Genomic DNA, 17485 nt, shown 5'->3' with positions numbered 1-17485 from the left:
ATACACATATCTGACCACAAGGGGGATGTTTGAGTCAGGAAATGTTATTGAATGGTTAAACCACTAGGGTTAAAAGAAATAAAGAACACATAAGACATAAATATGTAACAGATGAGCAGAAGAACATTTAAAATAAAGAGTTTTAGCAAGGTGATGGGCCATCATCGTCATCGTCGTCATCATCATCATCATCATCATCATCATCATCATCATCATCGTCATCATCATCACAATTCTTCCAAATATACAGGGCCTACCCTTGTGTGTTTTGATGGTGGAGGTGGAGTGCTGTTCAACACATCAGTACAACTATTATGAGTTCACTTCCGTTGAGATTTGACCTATATGTCTTTACTATGGAATTCACATAATGGTCTTTCTAATCAAACCAGTTATAGTAAAAACTCTCTGATGGTTCAGTAAATCCATCACACAAGGCATCATCACTCTCAGTAATGTTGCAGTTATTTCTCACAATGTGTCATTTCTTCTATCTGTACAGGATGTTCCCATTACTCTCCACAGCTGCGCTATGCTTTGAATCATTGTGTGATTTGATAGAGTGCATTATAAAGATTTCCACACACATTCTCCTTGCAAGTACAAAGAGAATCTGGATTTAAGATTCAACATCAAGGGTCTTAATTCAAAACTATGTGATACCTGTTTTAGTGAGTTGGGTCTTGTGGGTGAAAAGATAATAAAGAAATATGACCAAATTGTTGTTCATCAGTACAAATAAAATTAAAATAAAGAAGCAATAAAATAAACGAACATAACTATTTGTGAGGCTATAACACAGATTGTGTAATCTCAGCCTTTTTGTACCGGCCAGTAAATGGATGAAAAGGAGAGTTTGCTATTGAGTTATGAGCTGCCAATAATCAAAATAAACAAATCACGGTTCAAACCACTTATTGGGGCTGTTTCATTAGACTTAACTCTCCCAAGCTATTGACACAGTCAGCACAGCAGGGGGGTTTGCCAGGGAAGATGAATTAGCCTGGTGGCGTGAATGAAACAGGCTCGGCGCCCCCTCTGTGTGATGGTACAGCCCAGAGGAAGCGTCTGGATCTGCACAGCCTCCGTGGCTCATTCACTTCACGGCGATTCCTTTAGTTTGGTGTTTGCTTTGGTTTGGTGGGGACGGGGATAGGAGTGTTTACGCTTTCATTTAGCCGTCTCAACATCCAGTCCAGTCCAACAGTTCGCCGGAGACATGGAGGGAGTTAGCAGCAACAGGAGTATGTCTTACAGCAGGTGGAGTTATGACAGGTAAGCGAGCTCTTCCACACAATGACAAGTCTAGCCTATGTTTAAAAATCAAAACGCTGGTTTTCTTCTTTGCATTTCGTTTGTATTGTCATGCTAAAGCTAAAGGCTGATGAGACCCCCACTCATGCGCAATTAGTTGACAGGTGCAACGGATTTGGAAATGAGAGATGCGATGTGAGTGTATTAAGTGGCCTGAGCATCTTTCTGTGTCTGCTGGCACAGAGCCTGGGATGTTCGCTTCACTACCTTTACTGTATGTTCATGCAGTATTGACTAATCTCCCACCGTCCAACCAAAAGCCCACCATCACAGAAACCTTCCCATAGGAACACATTGTTATGGCACTTTATGCTTCTTTTTTTTTTTTACACTCATAGCATTATCTATCTATCTATCTATCTATCTATCTATCTATCTATCTATCTATCTATCTATCTATCTATCTATCTATCTATCTATCTATCTATCTATCTATCTATCTATCTATCTATCTATCTATCTATCTATCTATCTATCTATCTATCTATCTATCGAAATTGTGTATGTGCTCAAGAAGTGACCATATTTAATTACTAGACTAAAAATCTTCAGCACAGTGATGAAACACCTGTTTCAATCTGAGTGAAAAACTCATGAGTCATGAAGTTTGCAGGATTTGTCTCAGCGGGGAACTGTGATGGAGGCCTCTCATTTGACACTTTCCAACAGGCAAACATGTAAAAACTGTTGAATCAATGATGACCCTCAGCTTGATAGATCTGCATGTTTTAATACTAATGTTTGGAAGAGAAAAAAAAAAAAGCTGCAAGTGTAGGATTTGTCTCCAATGTGTGATGAATGATGCATTCCCTAAATGAGTGTTGTGAAAGAAAACAATGTCCATCTTGCGTGTGTGAGGGATGTCATCAACGTAAGTGTGAATGAGTCAGTCTATGTGAAAAGAAAATGTGTCTATTATAGGAAAATCACTCAAAATACGTTCAATAGCCATAATTATATTAATGCACACGCTCTCCGCCAGAGTTTTTTTCCAGGAATAACTAACCATCTGGATGAATGTACTGTGGCTTTACCACTGAGGCTCTATCGGTAGGTGAGGTTTTACCCTGACAACACTGTATATGTTGGCCCTGACAATATCATTGGTATTCCGAATCTGTGCTTGGACATCCCAAGAGATTGCTGCAAGAGCCAGTGGTCTCTTAGCTTCTAAAGGTTCCTCACAGCATTGTGAAATCATGTCTACTGTTTGCTAGCAGCTTTACACTGCAAGAGGTGTCGGGGGCTGTGCATTAAAGAAGGGTGTTGTTTTCCATTTCAGCAAACACAATATTTCTCAATCAATCCAACCAAGAACAACCTGGGATGTCAATGTGCCACTTTCTTACAGGCAAAAGGTACTAGCATCAGGTATTAAACTAAAAATTGTAGTGTGGGATACACAATATTGAAATAAACTTGCATATACTGTATATTTAGTGGCAAAATATTGAAAAAAATAAGCAGTTTTCTCCACATTTCGATAAAGTACATGTTTTTGTCAACATCATCTTTCAGTAGCAGAAATATCATTTTTATTCCCCTGTGTTTTTCCCCCTGATTCCTGTCTTTCTTTACTACAGTGGCATGTTTTGGCAAATAACTTGCTTTACACTGTTTAGTAAAGTTGTATCCTTATGCTGTTTTAAGAAGTTAATGTTGTTGAATCCCAAGCACTTTAAGGCACCCTTTGATTGCATTGAAACTCGTATTGCTTAGAGCCATGCAAATTGATTTGTTTGGCAGATGAGAGGCAGTGCAAATTCACAAGAGAACTAATTAAAATTAATTCTCAAAATGTAAGCGAATGTTGCCAAACAAAGGCATTCCTGTAAAGTGAAAAATTATTCTACATATAAGCTTTTTAAACTGTTACTACTCATTGACCATATATGGAAAAAAAATAAAAATAAACTGCAGGTGTGTAGATATGGCATTTGTAACAAAGTAAGTGGATTTCTGTTGACTATATGTATCTTCCATTTAATTTAAAGTATATCAAAATACTTAACTTAAATAAGCCGACTCACACAAAGACTCTCTTACAGTTTTAGGTACAATCATCCCTTACTGGTTTGTTTTTGCAAAAATCTTGATGGTTTTGCAGACAATCAATCATGTCTGTTCGAACTCTGTCATACATTATGTAAAACCACACTGTGTCCTGGCTCCCACTCAGCAAACACTGCTTCCTGGAGATGGAAGGGCAAGGTGAGCTAACAAGATACAATTCACAGAATACAGAGCTCAGTACATAATTTGAATGGCTTAATCAAAAACAAAGATTACTTGGAATTTCTCTGTCAACATTGTCTTCTCATATTCAAACTGTCCAGAAAAAAAGAAAAGGAATCATTGGGGCTTATGCATAGTACATTTCACCTTCATTTCTCATCCTTTATATGACCTGATTAGTTGAAGAGAGACAACTTCCTGAGAGCAATACCTGTGCAGAAAAGATATAATTGGCTCACTCAATTAATATTGGCGATTTATTACTAAGAAAAATATTTGTTGCTTTCCATTGCAAGGATTTAAAAAAATTATAATTTGGAAATTCTGATTAGTACATTTAACCACACATGTTTTGTCAATATGTATTTCATTTTAGACTAAATGGTGATCTTTAAACTAAGGTTAGTATTGATGCCATGTGATTTAGATGACTGACAGCTGAGAGAAGACACAGAGTCCTATTTTATCAGCGTAAAGGTGAGAGAACATCTTTTCTCACAGTATACAGTATGTCTTTTTGCTTCGGCCCTCCATACACATTAGGCTGGCATTTTCACACCCTGAAATACACTCCCCAAGGCCGACAACTCTTAGAAGGCCTGTTTGGTATGTTTGTAAGGACAGGGGAAAAAAACTGTGCTTTTTGGATAAGAGTGGCGTAAGACCCTGGTGGGGGGTGTAGGTTAATATGAAGTTCAGGGGGTTTAATCTGTGAGACTCAGCAGAATAAGCGGGCTGTGATTGCAGCTGTGCTCGTTTGGTTCTGTGCATTTGAGTGAAGAAATTTCATTTACCTCCTGACCATTATTTATTTAACAATACTTTTAAGACATGCAGCAGGAACTTTCAATGAATTATATGTGATTTCATATGCATTCTCAATCACTACTTTGTGGGAATCTGGTTTTGGGTCAGATCTGATGGGTTGATCTGAGATGTGTTTGCACTGCAGGTGATTGAATCACCAAGTTAGAGTTGACATTGAGTACCAAAGGTGCATCTATGTGTATGCACTCAACTGCTAATACTGTATGTCGGCTGTGTTGTCATTGATTTATCAGAGACCGTCCTCTACAAGTGTATTTCTATCACTTGTTGTGAGACACACACCAAGTCATGCACACTAGCAGCTCCTGAAGTTGGAATCAATCGTGTGTTTGTGGCCAATGTGGGTGGCTTTAAAATGAGTCACAAAAACACCATGTCTTTTAGTTGAAAATTGAATACAAATAAATGAATCCATTGGTCTCCATTAAATACGACCGTACAGTCCTTTAAAAAATGGCAATATGAAATACTCCCCAAAAATTGTAGAGAGTTAGAGTGGGCAGAGTGGAGAAAAAGTTTCATTGTGGTTGTCATGACAGTCTGATTGGAGTTTGTAGAGACGTTTGCTCAGAATTCATGGCGCAACCGACATAACCATCAATAGGTGCTGTTACTCTGGGGCCAAAATGTGTATTAATTGTGTATTTTACCAACCACGTATGTTATTATTCAGCCAGTGTTTCAAAATTCATGATCCACAAGTTCCTATGAATAAGATTTCTCCTCCAGACATTGTTGAGTACACAGAGCATCTGCCCTCTACTGTCTGTCTCCTTTTAAATCTTGAATAAATCAGGCTCCTGGAACTGTCTTAAATAGATCTGTGAATAATAAGAATACAGATATTTGATATCCACACTGCAGTAGTTTGGCTTTACCTCTTCAGATTCCTTTCCATCTTCAGAAATATGTAGTGTGGTTCAGCAGAAGTGTCATGACAATCTTTTTCTTTTAGCTCTTGAGCTTGTGCTGGTGGACATATTAAGATCATGAATTGCAGATATAACTATTGCATTGAAAATAATTGAGAAATGCGAATAGTCTTTGCTGAGTAGACCCCATTGTGATATTATACATTTTAAGGGGCACATGCAGCTGTTAGTTGATTAGGACCCCCCCCCCATGGGGTCTAAACACTGGTGGATGAGCTGAGGAAAGATCCGGATTTGATGAGGATTGGATTTCTGATGAGCTCAACCTCGGCACTGGATAGGAGGAATTGAGGCGAATGGGGGGGTGTTGAGAAGGGTCTGAAATGACAGCTGACTGCAGCAGAGAGGAGAACAGATTTAAAGTGTGAGAGCAGCATAATCACTCAGTTGGAGGATCTTGGTTGGATAACTAAGGAGTGGATGCCCATAATCAGCTGATTTGAAGCAGCCAAATGAGGGAAAGAAAGACTTGAATGAATTGAGAATGAATAAACATAAATGTATTCTCCCTGATTAAAATTCTGCTGTGCCTGATTCCTAAGATTTAAAGAGAATTGTCAGGAGTGAGAGAGAGCCTATCCTCAAACCTTAATACTGTTAGAGGAACCAGGCACCATAGTATGGATATATTGTAGCATCATAGACTTTATATCATCATAAACTATATTTTCATATTTAACAGCATTGTGATAAAATAAAGATAAAATAGCTGTGCTTTTGTTATAGCACGAGGTGTAAGAAGTATTTATATCCGTATTACTTAGGTAAAAGTAGAAATACTATGGTCTTAAAATACTCCGTTAAGTCCTAAATTCAAAAGGTTACTCAACTAGACAGACAGTAAAATTAGTCAATATGCAGAATGAAACTTTCCACAGTATTATGTTGTTATAGAATATTATAACATCCTGTTTGTATTATATAATACACGTGTGCTCATTTGAAGGTTGTAGTTGGTCAATGTGGATACTTTGTAAACTACTGGATTGATTGGTAGTATAATACTGCATCATATCATATGGGCAAAAAAAGGTTAATAGTCTCTATGACTTAAATATTTGCAGTGCAGAAAAAATTATGATATTTGCCTCTGAAATGTAGAAGGCTAGAAACATAAATTAGTATACAATAAAAAATATTCAATTACAGTACAAAAACTACAATAGCACTTAGGTAGACTACTTGCATCGCATAAACGTCTCAGTGAAGCAGGACACACAAGAACTGGCCAGGTTTTCGAACAACTGATAGAAAGGTCTAGACGGCGAAAGCTACAGTGGTTTGGAAACATCGCAAGAGCCAACGGGTCGCTTGCAAACGCCATCATGCACGGTGCAGGAAGGCCAAGGGGATAATGGCTGACCGATATTAACAGGTTGATACAGAAAGATGTGGTGGTGGAGGTGGAGTGCATGAAACTGGTGTGGAGACGGGTAGTGATGTCATCGAAATGCCAAAGCGGCCCTCGGGCTACGGGAGTAACCTGACCTCAGACTACAGACTGGTTATTGCTTGTGGAACACTTCACCTTTGCAAACCTAGATGAAATGCAGTTTCCTACCTCTCTGTGTTTCTGGTGAGGAGGCCATTGGTTATTGCTCAGAGCTCCTGGCTCTCCGGCTGCTCGCTGTTTTGTTTAGGTTCACAGCTTGATAACTGTCCACCTGCCTCAGTTACCACAGAAACCAAAGAGCATTCTTCTATGCTGCAACCCCTCTTGTTTTAGCTTGAAGCACTTACGAAATGTCTTTTGATGATTTGTGGCCCCAACTGTTCAACACCTATGTGAAATAACATTTTGCGACGTTTAACTTGATGGATTTGAACTAACCTAACCTATAGGGTGCAATTTTAACTGAAATTGCTTCTGATGGCATAACCAGAAGTGTGTTCTGAGAAAGTGACCCCTCCTAGGGCAGCCTCTTCCTCTGTATGGATGTGAGTGAATGCTGACTTGTTTATGTGAAAGCGCAATATAAATGCAGTCCATTTACCATTACCTAACTAGTTTGACACCTTTTTAACACTCAGCGTGATTTCAATTTTAGTCTGGGGTACTGTAAATGCAAATGTCAGATATTTCCTGGTTGAGAAATGTTCTTTAGCTTTTAGTGGCAGCTCTGAATGAGTTCGCATTTGCTTTTACCGTCTACACATTTCCACCTTTCACTCACACATACACCTGTCACACATATCTTCTGAGAAAAGGTTTGAAGTTGTGCAAGAAAAACAAAATAACACATTTTCTTTATGTACTGCTTCATAATATTAAAACTCAACTGCTTTCTTTTCTAAAATATCAACAATACAGAAAATGGTCAGCATATAAATCCCGATTCTGACATTTTTTAACCAAGCAGATCGATAAATGTGATTCTAGGTAACAAAGTAAAAGCTTTGTGAAGGTGCCATGAAAGACAGTCAGCCAGCCTCTGTTTCCTCTGCAGCTAGAAACGCAAACACTCACATTGTCTAGGGAAACAGTGAACCCAGCTGACTGTCTGCTCTGGGCTGAAGCTGCGATTCCTTTAATGTTTCTGACAAGAAGGATCTGACGTAGGGGGCAGAGGTGGAGAAGCTTCCTCTCTGACATCTCCCTCTGTACTTTGGCCCGTTGTTGCTGTGAGGGAGCAATGCTGGCAGACTTTCCGCTATGGAAGACTCTAAACATCCCTCAATATATATTCCTTGAAATGCAGTATAAAAATGTTATTGAAATTACAAGGTACCGATTTTTCTTATAGAAAAAATGTAACAAACTTATTTTTGGTTAGGAGCCGTTCGGCAAAAATAAATACAACACTTGTGACTGGAGAAACGCCCTCAAAGCTTTAATGCTTTGTACCTTTTCTGCTGAGAAATACATTTCCTTTTAAATTATGATTCATTTTGAACAAAAGTAGAATTTATGTATCGAGTTCATCAGATACACTTGGAGATGGGTTGGTATCACAGGTATATCTGTAAAGGTGAAAGTCATACATTTATGGAGGTACTGTCTGGCACACAGTCAATTTTGATGTATGATACATACCTTTTACATGAACTATCATGCATATACATATCTATCCAGGGGATACAAAAACATCACCAAAGCCTACAATGAATTCAGAAGTATGATCTATGAACTTTTGGAATTTCATATATGATATATTGGAGTATGAGGTATTGTATCATACCCCATATTCCATACTTAAATAATGATGTCACATAATTTCTCTTAAAGCTGTAGTGGCTGAATGAGTAACTGAAGATCTGATCTGGTAAGTCAGAGAAAGGGGAAATCATAATAATGTTTTTGTTGTTCTCCTTCTTGCTTTAAAACTGTGATACATTTGAGATGCAAATGACAATTGACAATCAGCAACACAGACCAGGATGGAGCCTCTTTAATGTCCTTCAGTGACACTCGATGATGATGACTTTTCTGTGAAGAGCTTGAAAAGCTGATCTTTGAAATGTGAGAGAGTGCTGGAGATGCACATTAGCGCAGTGGAGGTGTTTGTGTGGGACCATTTCCAGCGCTTCAATAATTGCTCAGTGACCCATATCAACTACAGAGGAAATGGATGGAAGGCCCTTATTCTGAAGCTTGAAACATTTCATTGGTTTTCAGCTTTTCAGACAGCCATGAGTTACACGCACCTTTTAAATTATGAATGACTAAGCTCAATAACTTCATACTTGTGTCACTCAAATGGTGTTTTCATTTCAAAGTGACAAAAAAACCTCTTTAAAAATAAATACAAATGTTTAGCGCCGAACAAAAACAACACACTTATATTAAATGTGGTGGAAAAATGAGCATATGATGACTGTTGCTCCTTGTTACTTATAGTCTTGTGTATGACATTGTGGACGAGCCTGTCCTCTGGTAGAACTTGTGATACCAAGGATGCATTTGTCCTTTGTTTCAACTTGGCAGAAGATGCAGAAAAACAGCATGACTGATCTTCACAGGCGTACGATGTAAGCAGAAGTATTACCCAGGATGTCATTAGTTTCTTCTTTTGTGTAATATGACATGAGTGTGCTATTGTTTCATGGAAAGCCCCTTTGCGCAAGTACTGTTGGCTGTCTGTTTTAACTTACTTATCCTTCCTTCTACTGTACTCTGTTAATTGTTCCCTGTTATATGCTTTCATCTTTGAGACTGTTGATCCTTTGTACTAATACATATAAATACCGTTTTTGACTGTGTGCTCTGAGTCGACCCTTCAGCAGTGACTTGCGGTTACTAGATGAGTGCCATCCTTCGGTACAGAACCCTCATAAACATACATAGATGGGCCTCATTTGTTTTTTCCCTTCATTGACGGATTTCCACCACATTAAACATTTAAAGTGTATTTCATTTTCAAATCCCTGCGGTCTAAAGTCAAATCAAGTTCTTTCTACACAAAGTTAAATTCCATCACTAAAGTTAATCTGATCTCAGCTCAGAATTTTTGACCAAAACAAATACCCAGTTTCATCAAAGAAATAGCTTCACCTCCTTCTGTAAAATAATCTCTATACTAATGGCCTGATGGTGTTTGCAGCCCGCTCACCTTGATGCCTTTGCTGACTTATTCACACAGAATAGGTTGTTGGTTCTCCTTGACATCAAAGTGGATTTGTGTTGAATTTCAGTTGACCTTTCGGCAGCAGGCGCGCCTGTGGACCTGGAGCCTGAAGCTGCTTGACAAGCCAGCTGTGCCCTAAGCCCATATATGACAAACTGTAGATGGAAAAAAAAGAAAAGAAATTATGGCAAATATTAAAGAATATTATCCTATTTATTTGAGTTTTACTTGAGCTAAGAGAACTCATTGCGTTTCCCAGGCATTGACAAAGATGAACGTCTGTGTGAAAAGAGAGCAATCAAAGGGCAGGTAAATTATTGTGTGTGTGTGTGTGTGTGTGTGTGTGTGTGTGTGTGTGTGTGTGTGTGTGTGTGTGTGTGTGTGTGTGTGTGTGTGTGTGTGTGTGTGTGTGTGTGTGTGTGTGTGTGTGTGTGTGTGTGTGTGTGTGTGTGTGTGTGTGTGTGTGTGTGTGTGTGTGTGTGTGTGTGTGTGTGTGTGTTTTCGTACTAAGACATCTGGCAAAGTTCATTCTTAATATGGGAACTTCTAATATTGTTTATTTCTTACATTTTTTGATTTGTCTTATTTGATTGAAAAATTGATTTTTCAGCTGTATGTGCGTCTCTTATTTCAACTTCATGTTCATCAGATACACTTGGAGATGGGTGGGTATCACAGGTATATCTGTAAAGGTGAAAGTCATACATTTATGGAGGTACTGTCTGTACATGTACCTTTTACATGAATTATCATGCATATACATATCTATATAGGGGGTACAAAAACACACATGTATGTTCGCAAACAGATGCAAAACAATCAAGTTACTATTTGTAAAGTGTTGCTTTGAGTGTTTCAATTCGACAAAAAATATCATTACTGCACTCTAATTAGTCTACATACTTTGTTGTGGGCTCTCTCTCACTGCTCTCATCAACCGTGTTCCCAGCTGCAGTTGTTTCCAATGAAAGGGCTCTGATAGGCACAGTAATAAGGCAGACAGGCAAAGTTGGCGACTGGCTAGTGAACATCATGGATAATTTTGCAGCTACAGTGTTATATACTGTATCCCTCAGGAATTGGTGGAGACCGAACAGAGCTAAAGGGATATTATTGAACCTACACTTGTCCAAACATTGTCACTTTAATTGTTGTATAAAACTTGCTCAGCCGCTTAAACCAAACTTTGCATTTTGGTTTATTTTTATTCCCATTAATTTTCTTTTAAAGGAGATTCATTATAATTCTACAATTTACATTTCACAATTTAATATAATGCTGGCCAGCATTTAGGCCCTGCCTGTCTATCTGGCCACTAACCAAAGAGGTTATATACTTTGGCGTCTCTGTGGACGGTCGGTAGGGAGAAAGGTGATTACATTCTTTAAAGAATGATTCTACCTGATATTGATCAACTCATCTCACTCACGTCGTTTACCTCAAACTTCACTATTATCCTCAGACTGCTATGGTTAAGTATGTCAGAAATATCCAGACATATCTTTGTTTTATCTCCTGAAAGAATACATTGTTTCAGTTTGACAGGGGAAAGGTTTTTAAAGTCTCAGATGGAATGTAAATGTATTTCAGTGCCTGCAGGACATTTTGGATCCAACTCCTCAAATCACTTAAAAATAGTTTTTACTCAATATATTTGTATTGGATTCTTAAGTTCATTGTCAAAATTGTTTTTTAAAAGTCCCATAAATATAAAAAAGTGTTTATTACAATCCCTTTCTTTTATTTATGTCCATTCTTTCCTCTGTAGCTCTGTACCACTAGTGGATGTGTTTGGGATATGCCTCTCGATCTGGTTGCTATGGTGATGAAACATGGCAAACTGAGAAGTGGCATCAAGGTGTGTGTGTGTGTGTGTGTGTGTGTGTGTGTGTGTGTGTGTGTGTGTGTGTGTGTGTGTGTGTGTGTGTGTGTGTGTGTGTGTGTGTGTGTGTGTGTGTGTGTGTGTGTGTGTGTGTGTGTGTGTGTGTGTGTGTGTGTGTGTGTGTGTGTGTGTGTGTGTGTGTGTGTGTGTGTGTGTGTGTGTGTGTGTGTGTGTGTGTGTGTGTGTGTGTGTGTGTGTGTGTGTGTGTGTGTGTGTGTGTGTGTGTGTGTGTGTGTGTGTGTGTGTGGGGTAATTATGTATGCCACATGAATGAGCAGCCAGTAAGTGTAGACACATGCAGTTTTATCTCTTTGTCATTCATCACATGGTCATGACATACTGTTGTCTTGCTGCGTCTGATTTAAGTTGCTTTTGCTTCTCTTTCTTAAATAGTTGTCAATGATGTTGGTTTATTTTGATGTACAGAACCCGTAGGGAGAAGAAGAAAAACTAACAAGAAACTGTTTGTTGTTGATGAATTTGAGAACACATGCTTATCTTTTTTTATTTAAAGATGACATATGATGGTCATTTTCAGGTTTCATAATTGTATTTTGTGCTTCTTTTGTCATGTTTACATGCTTTGAAATTCCAAAAGGTGTTTCTTCTCATACTGCCTGTGTTGCAGTCCCTCTTTTAACCCTCTGCCTGAAACCAGAGCCCGGTCTGTAGTGCAAGATGTCACTTTTATAATTTGCAATCTTTACAAAGTTGCAATAACTCTGATTCAGCATGAATTTGGAACTGTGTCTTAATTTACACTGGCCTGCCTCTCAGTTTCCGACTGATGATAATAATACTGATGGACTGGTGGGAGCATAAACCATATTGCTATGTGATTAATGGATAGTTGGAGGATTACTTTGATCTGAGAACGTGGAGAGAGCAGCTGGCCTTCTTAATGATTTAACAGGCGCTGAGCAGACACTGTGACATGTATAAGTTTGGCAGCCAGCCATATGCCTATGTGATCAATAGTCATATATGTATTTGAATGCACTCACCATCCCCACCGTGTCCAATTTTGGTTTATCAAGATGCAGCATATTGTTTACTTACAAGACCTTCTGAAGGCAGATGTGAGATTGAAATATTGCCTGTTTTACTTAAGGTTTCTCGGCTCTGGTATGAATAGGTTGGGAAAACTTAAACCATTTAGCACCAACAATATTTTTTTAAAAGGCTCCATTCTATTAAATCTGTTTCAATTATTATGAATGATTGTCCTGTAAGGATGAAAAGACACAATTATCTTTTAGGATACAAGAAGATATCTGCAATGACAGAAAGTGTATGAGCATGGTATTCCTCCTAAACACAGAAAGGTTAAGGTTGGATAATTAGGAAGTAAATAAATTTAAGATCAGATAAGATAAGAATTACTTTATTAATCCCAGACTTGGACATTTTTGTGTTGCAGCAGCAAAACAATACAAGTCATTGCACATTATAGAAAATAAATTAAAAATAAGAAATAAACAATTCTAAAGAACATCTCAAAGAAGAAATAGAATTAAAAATAAACAGGCATTTTATATATAAATATATATATATATATATATATATATATATATATATATATATATATATATATCACTAGTTCAGCACTCTTTATCTTTGTGCATTTGATTCATGTATGACTTTAAGATACTTAACATTTGCAACAATACATTATGCAAATACAGAAATAGGACTGGCACGCTGTGTTCAGCAACTTTTCTTTCCAGACAAGTCGGTGCTGCTGTAGAAGATGTGGGTTTGCAGTGAAATCCCCTCCCTTACAGAAAGTGTTGTTGTAGGGTTTTTTCTACATTTGAAAGTTCAAAGTGTGTGCTGTTGAACAGCACCTCCATGTGCCCATAAGACTTCATTACACATTTTCTGTCATTGTTCAACGAGTCCCCCTGTTGGTCAAGAAAGCAAATCACTGCCACTGACTGCAGCAACACACTGATGTTGGTGTATGCCACAGATTTATATCACTCACAGCTATGGCAACTGACAAGATGGTAATAGGTTTGTGTTTATGCGTAAGTGTCTTTTCTTGAAGCAGATATCATGTTAACTCGGTGAGCTTTTAAATGTTAATGAGTCTGTGCTGTTGCCATGGTCACGGGAGCGAACCAGCAGAGGAGTGTGTGTCAGAGGAAGCAGCGTGACACACAGAGAGAGGGACATCAGGCGCCGCCTCTGAGCAAAGATGCTGAGTTAGGATGCAAGGGGCTGTGCACATTTACACCACAGCGCTCACTCCTTCTCTCTGTGTTAAAGAGAATTAAACACATTTGTAAGTACTCAGACACTGTCACTTTATTTTTCAATAAAAGGTTTTTCACATGAACTTTAGTCCACAAGCTGAAACAGTGTCATTAAAGACTAAAGGCCTTTTTTTTCAGTTGATATTCATAATGCTTTAATCTACAATACTTTGCTCATCTGATTCCTAGTTTGTAATTCCCGAAGAGGTTTCCAAACTAGACGTGATGGCCCTGAGTGTGTGGAACGGCAAAAACTACTTGGAAAACTAAATATAAATCCTAAAGAAGGTTGATAAGTATTAACAGCAACCGTTTAGAAACAGTGAGTCACATAATCCTCTAAAGATAGATGCAGCACTCACACACTGTACCGCACCTGACAAGACGACACTCTCATTTAACGTCTCTGCCTCGCTACTGCATTTCTGTCAGCGGGGTGTGAGGTACACTGCGTAGGTGTTATTTTCATTCTCTGTTTGAACCAAAGAGTGGTCATTAACCTCTGAAAGGAGAAATAATGCCTTTGATTGAGGTTTTCTCCTTTCCTCTCATGGTCTCTTTATGCCTAGGCTACACAATGTGAAGAAAAGCACTTGCATAAGAAAGGACTGACAGTTTTCTAAATAAATACGTTTGTGTAGTATGCCCAGGAGTGTGACATTGACTTTTAAATACAGTTTATTGAAAATATAACTTTTATAGTTAATATTAGAACACTATAAACCTGTGAAGATTAGCTTAACACAAAACACTTAAACAGCAGCCTTTGAGAAATCAATTAATACATTAACTACATTCAAACATCTAATGTAGTTCAGTCAGTCAGTGGAGTGGAGGGTGAAAACCCCAAATTCTTTAAAAAATAATATCAATATAAACATTTGACAAGAAACGCAATCCAAATAATGTATGAAACGATGTACATTACTAAATCTACATGCTACATTTCACAGCTACTGGCAAAAAAAGTAAAATTCAAGTGTAGCCTACTTTAACTGTGTAACAAATCCAGGGAATACACTTTTAAGCTCTGGGGAAAATTGCAAAATGGACATTGCGAGTTTAGGGCATACTTTGTCTAGAAATGTAAACAAATCTGTATATGCTGTGTAGAGGGGAGATATGGGGGGTGACTCATGAGTCCATACTGGGTTTTGTACCTTTTATCAGACTATGCATGCATCTTTGCCTGTTGCCTGTGGAAACAAGTGGTTTCCAAATGGAAACTTTGCCATTAGCAGTCATTTATCACAGCTCATATAGTCTTTATTTAGGTTGTCACATTGAGAGATTGATTCTGATCTCTTGGAGTCATTACGTTTTAAAGGTTTCTTGTTAAGCACATCATTTTACTCTGCATGTGTGTCCATATCTGTTGGTGAGCTACCTCTTATAAAAGTCACCGATTCTCAAAGCATTTTTGCTTGTTTTAATTAAATATAAATTAAATGTGTGCTATCATCCAGGCTGTAGTATATTTCTGAAATTGTCTAAGGGTATATTAGCTCTGAAATATCAGATTAATCTCCCCTATCATTTAAAGTACTGTATTAGGGAAAGGCTGATCCATAGAAAGTATCCACAATCTACATGTGTATGTATTGTTAGCTTTTCTAATGACCACGGGGAAGTAGCTCAATATACATACTGTACACACTGTACACAGACGCTGTTGTGCTATGATGCAGAGGAACTTTGGTGTGTTCAAGCAGTCCATCTGGTTGCCGCGCTGGGACACTGTTTCATCCAGCGTGACATTTTCTAATCCAAATCATGTTTTATGCATGCCCTCTGCTGGGAGCTGAGAGATGAGATCCAGGGACATTTGTTGATACAAGGTGTGTGTGTGTGTGTGTGTGTGTGTGTGTGTGTGTGTGTGTGTGTGTGTGTGTGTGTGTGTGTGTGTGTGTGTGTGTGTGTGTGTGTGTGTGTGTGTGTGTGTGTGTGTGTGTGTGTGTGTGTGTGTGTGTGTGTGTGTGTGTGTGTGTGGCAGTTCCTCAAAGTGTAACTGAATTTTAATTTACATTTTACACCATTTGTCAATACCAGCAGCCTTGTTTGCCAAAATGTAAAAGAATCAGAAGAGTGCACAAAGCAGATTCATTCACTACTGGATACAAGCCAAAATGCTCATTTACTTTTTATTATTTTGCATTCATAAGCTCACACACACTCTTTCACTCTAAGCCTCTGTGGCTGTGAAATTTACTTTTCACTCACACTCCCAAACACACACATAGTCTCTCTGTTTGTCTCTGTGTCTAAATCTGCTGCCTCTCATAACTCTCCTTTAAATAAAGATGGCGCTGTTTATGCCTCACATTAACCTTCAACGGCTTAATATCAGGTTTGAGCCACACACCATCACTTTTAATATCGATTTCTTGAATATTTTATATGGGGACATTTTTCAAGAACTTAATCTTAAAGATCTGAATGGACCTTCAGACTGCTGCTGATTCACCGAGAGCCTCAGTGGGCTGTTTCTGTCTGCCCAACTGATCAGCTTTTCCTATATTGTTTCGCGTAGTTAAATCATGGCGGTTTTAAAATATTATCAAGCAGTGTGGTGGCCTGTTACCCTGGTATGATTTGAACACTCAAATTTTATCTGAATATGACTGATGTTTAAAAATGGTTAATCTGGTAGACTGTAAGAATGATTTTGATTATTCAGTGTTATCACAGTTTTGAAAAGGCTTGAAAGCATTTGCACTGTTTAAATTGTGTTTCTGGTGAGAAGACAGAACAATAGCTCACTTTATTATTTTATTGCTTATTTCCAGGTTTTCAATTTATATAATACTCAAACACGTTTTTTATTCAGGCACAATGTCATTTTCTGCTAATAGGGGTCTCTAAATCACAACAATAACAACAGACGCATTTTGCTGACATTGTTAAATTGCGTGTAATCCTGGTAGTTCTTCACCATTATTGTCGTCAGCTTCCCCGTTAGGATTCCTTATCATTTAGGAGGTATGTACCGGGAGGACTCCTTCTCTTCAAACACACGGACAAAATGATTAAAACAGGTAAAGGCCCTAATATCGTACTGGGCTTTACCATGAATAAAAAGGCAGTTTTTTTTGAGAGTGTTAGCCTTCCATGACAATGAGGCATGTGCAAAAGGATATGTCGCCATTACAATTGAAGTAAAATGGATCGCTACCTCAATTATCATTTTAAAATAGTTCAAAACACTTGTTTTACAACCACTTAGAACATAGGTTTAGTCATTTGGATGCATACATATTAATAGTATACCTTTCAGTAACTATGCTGAAAACTTAGTCAAGATTGAGCCTTCCCGAAACCCGGTATTTCTGTCCCACATCAAGTAGCACACACTCACCAAAGGTTCCATCTCCAGTCTCCCTTTCAGTTCACCTAATCCTCAATCTGTTTTGATGATGCATAATTAGACAGGAGAGCTTTATTAAACCCATCCACTTCTTAATCCTGATGGCT

The 17485-nt window shown here is 38.2% G+C and overlaps 1 protein-coding gene across 2 annotated transcripts in view; it reads left to right on the top strand.

Annotated features, from left to right (window-relative positions):
* Positions 1 to 1067: 1067 nt before the first annotated feature.
* The window catches only part of tub (TUB bipartite transcription factor), a 38491-nt gene continuing 22073 nt past the window's right edge, over positions 1068 to 17485 (top strand). Inside the window, exon 1 of one of the 2 annotated variants that reach the window (XM_063880488.1) lies at positions 1068 to 1275. In XM_063880488.1, the coding sequence (XP_063736558.1) occupies positions 1220 to 1275 (56 nt within the window). In that variant the 5' untranslated portion in view covers positions 1068 to 1219. The remainder of the gene's footprint in view (positions 1276 to 17485) is intronic. The other variant, XM_063880490.1, reaches the window with a different exon arrangement.

Source organism: Eleginops maclovinus, chromosome 4 (genome assembly GCF_036324505.1).
Source record: "Eleginops maclovinus isolate JMC-PN-2008 ecotype Puerto Natales chromosome 4, JC_Emac_rtc_rv5, whole genome shotgun sequence".
Taxonomy (NCBI): domain Eukaryota; kingdom Metazoa; phylum Chordata; class Actinopteri; order Perciformes; family Eleginopidae; genus Eleginops; species Eleginops maclovinus.
This window is presented reverse-complemented; position numbering and strand designations above follow the sequence as displayed.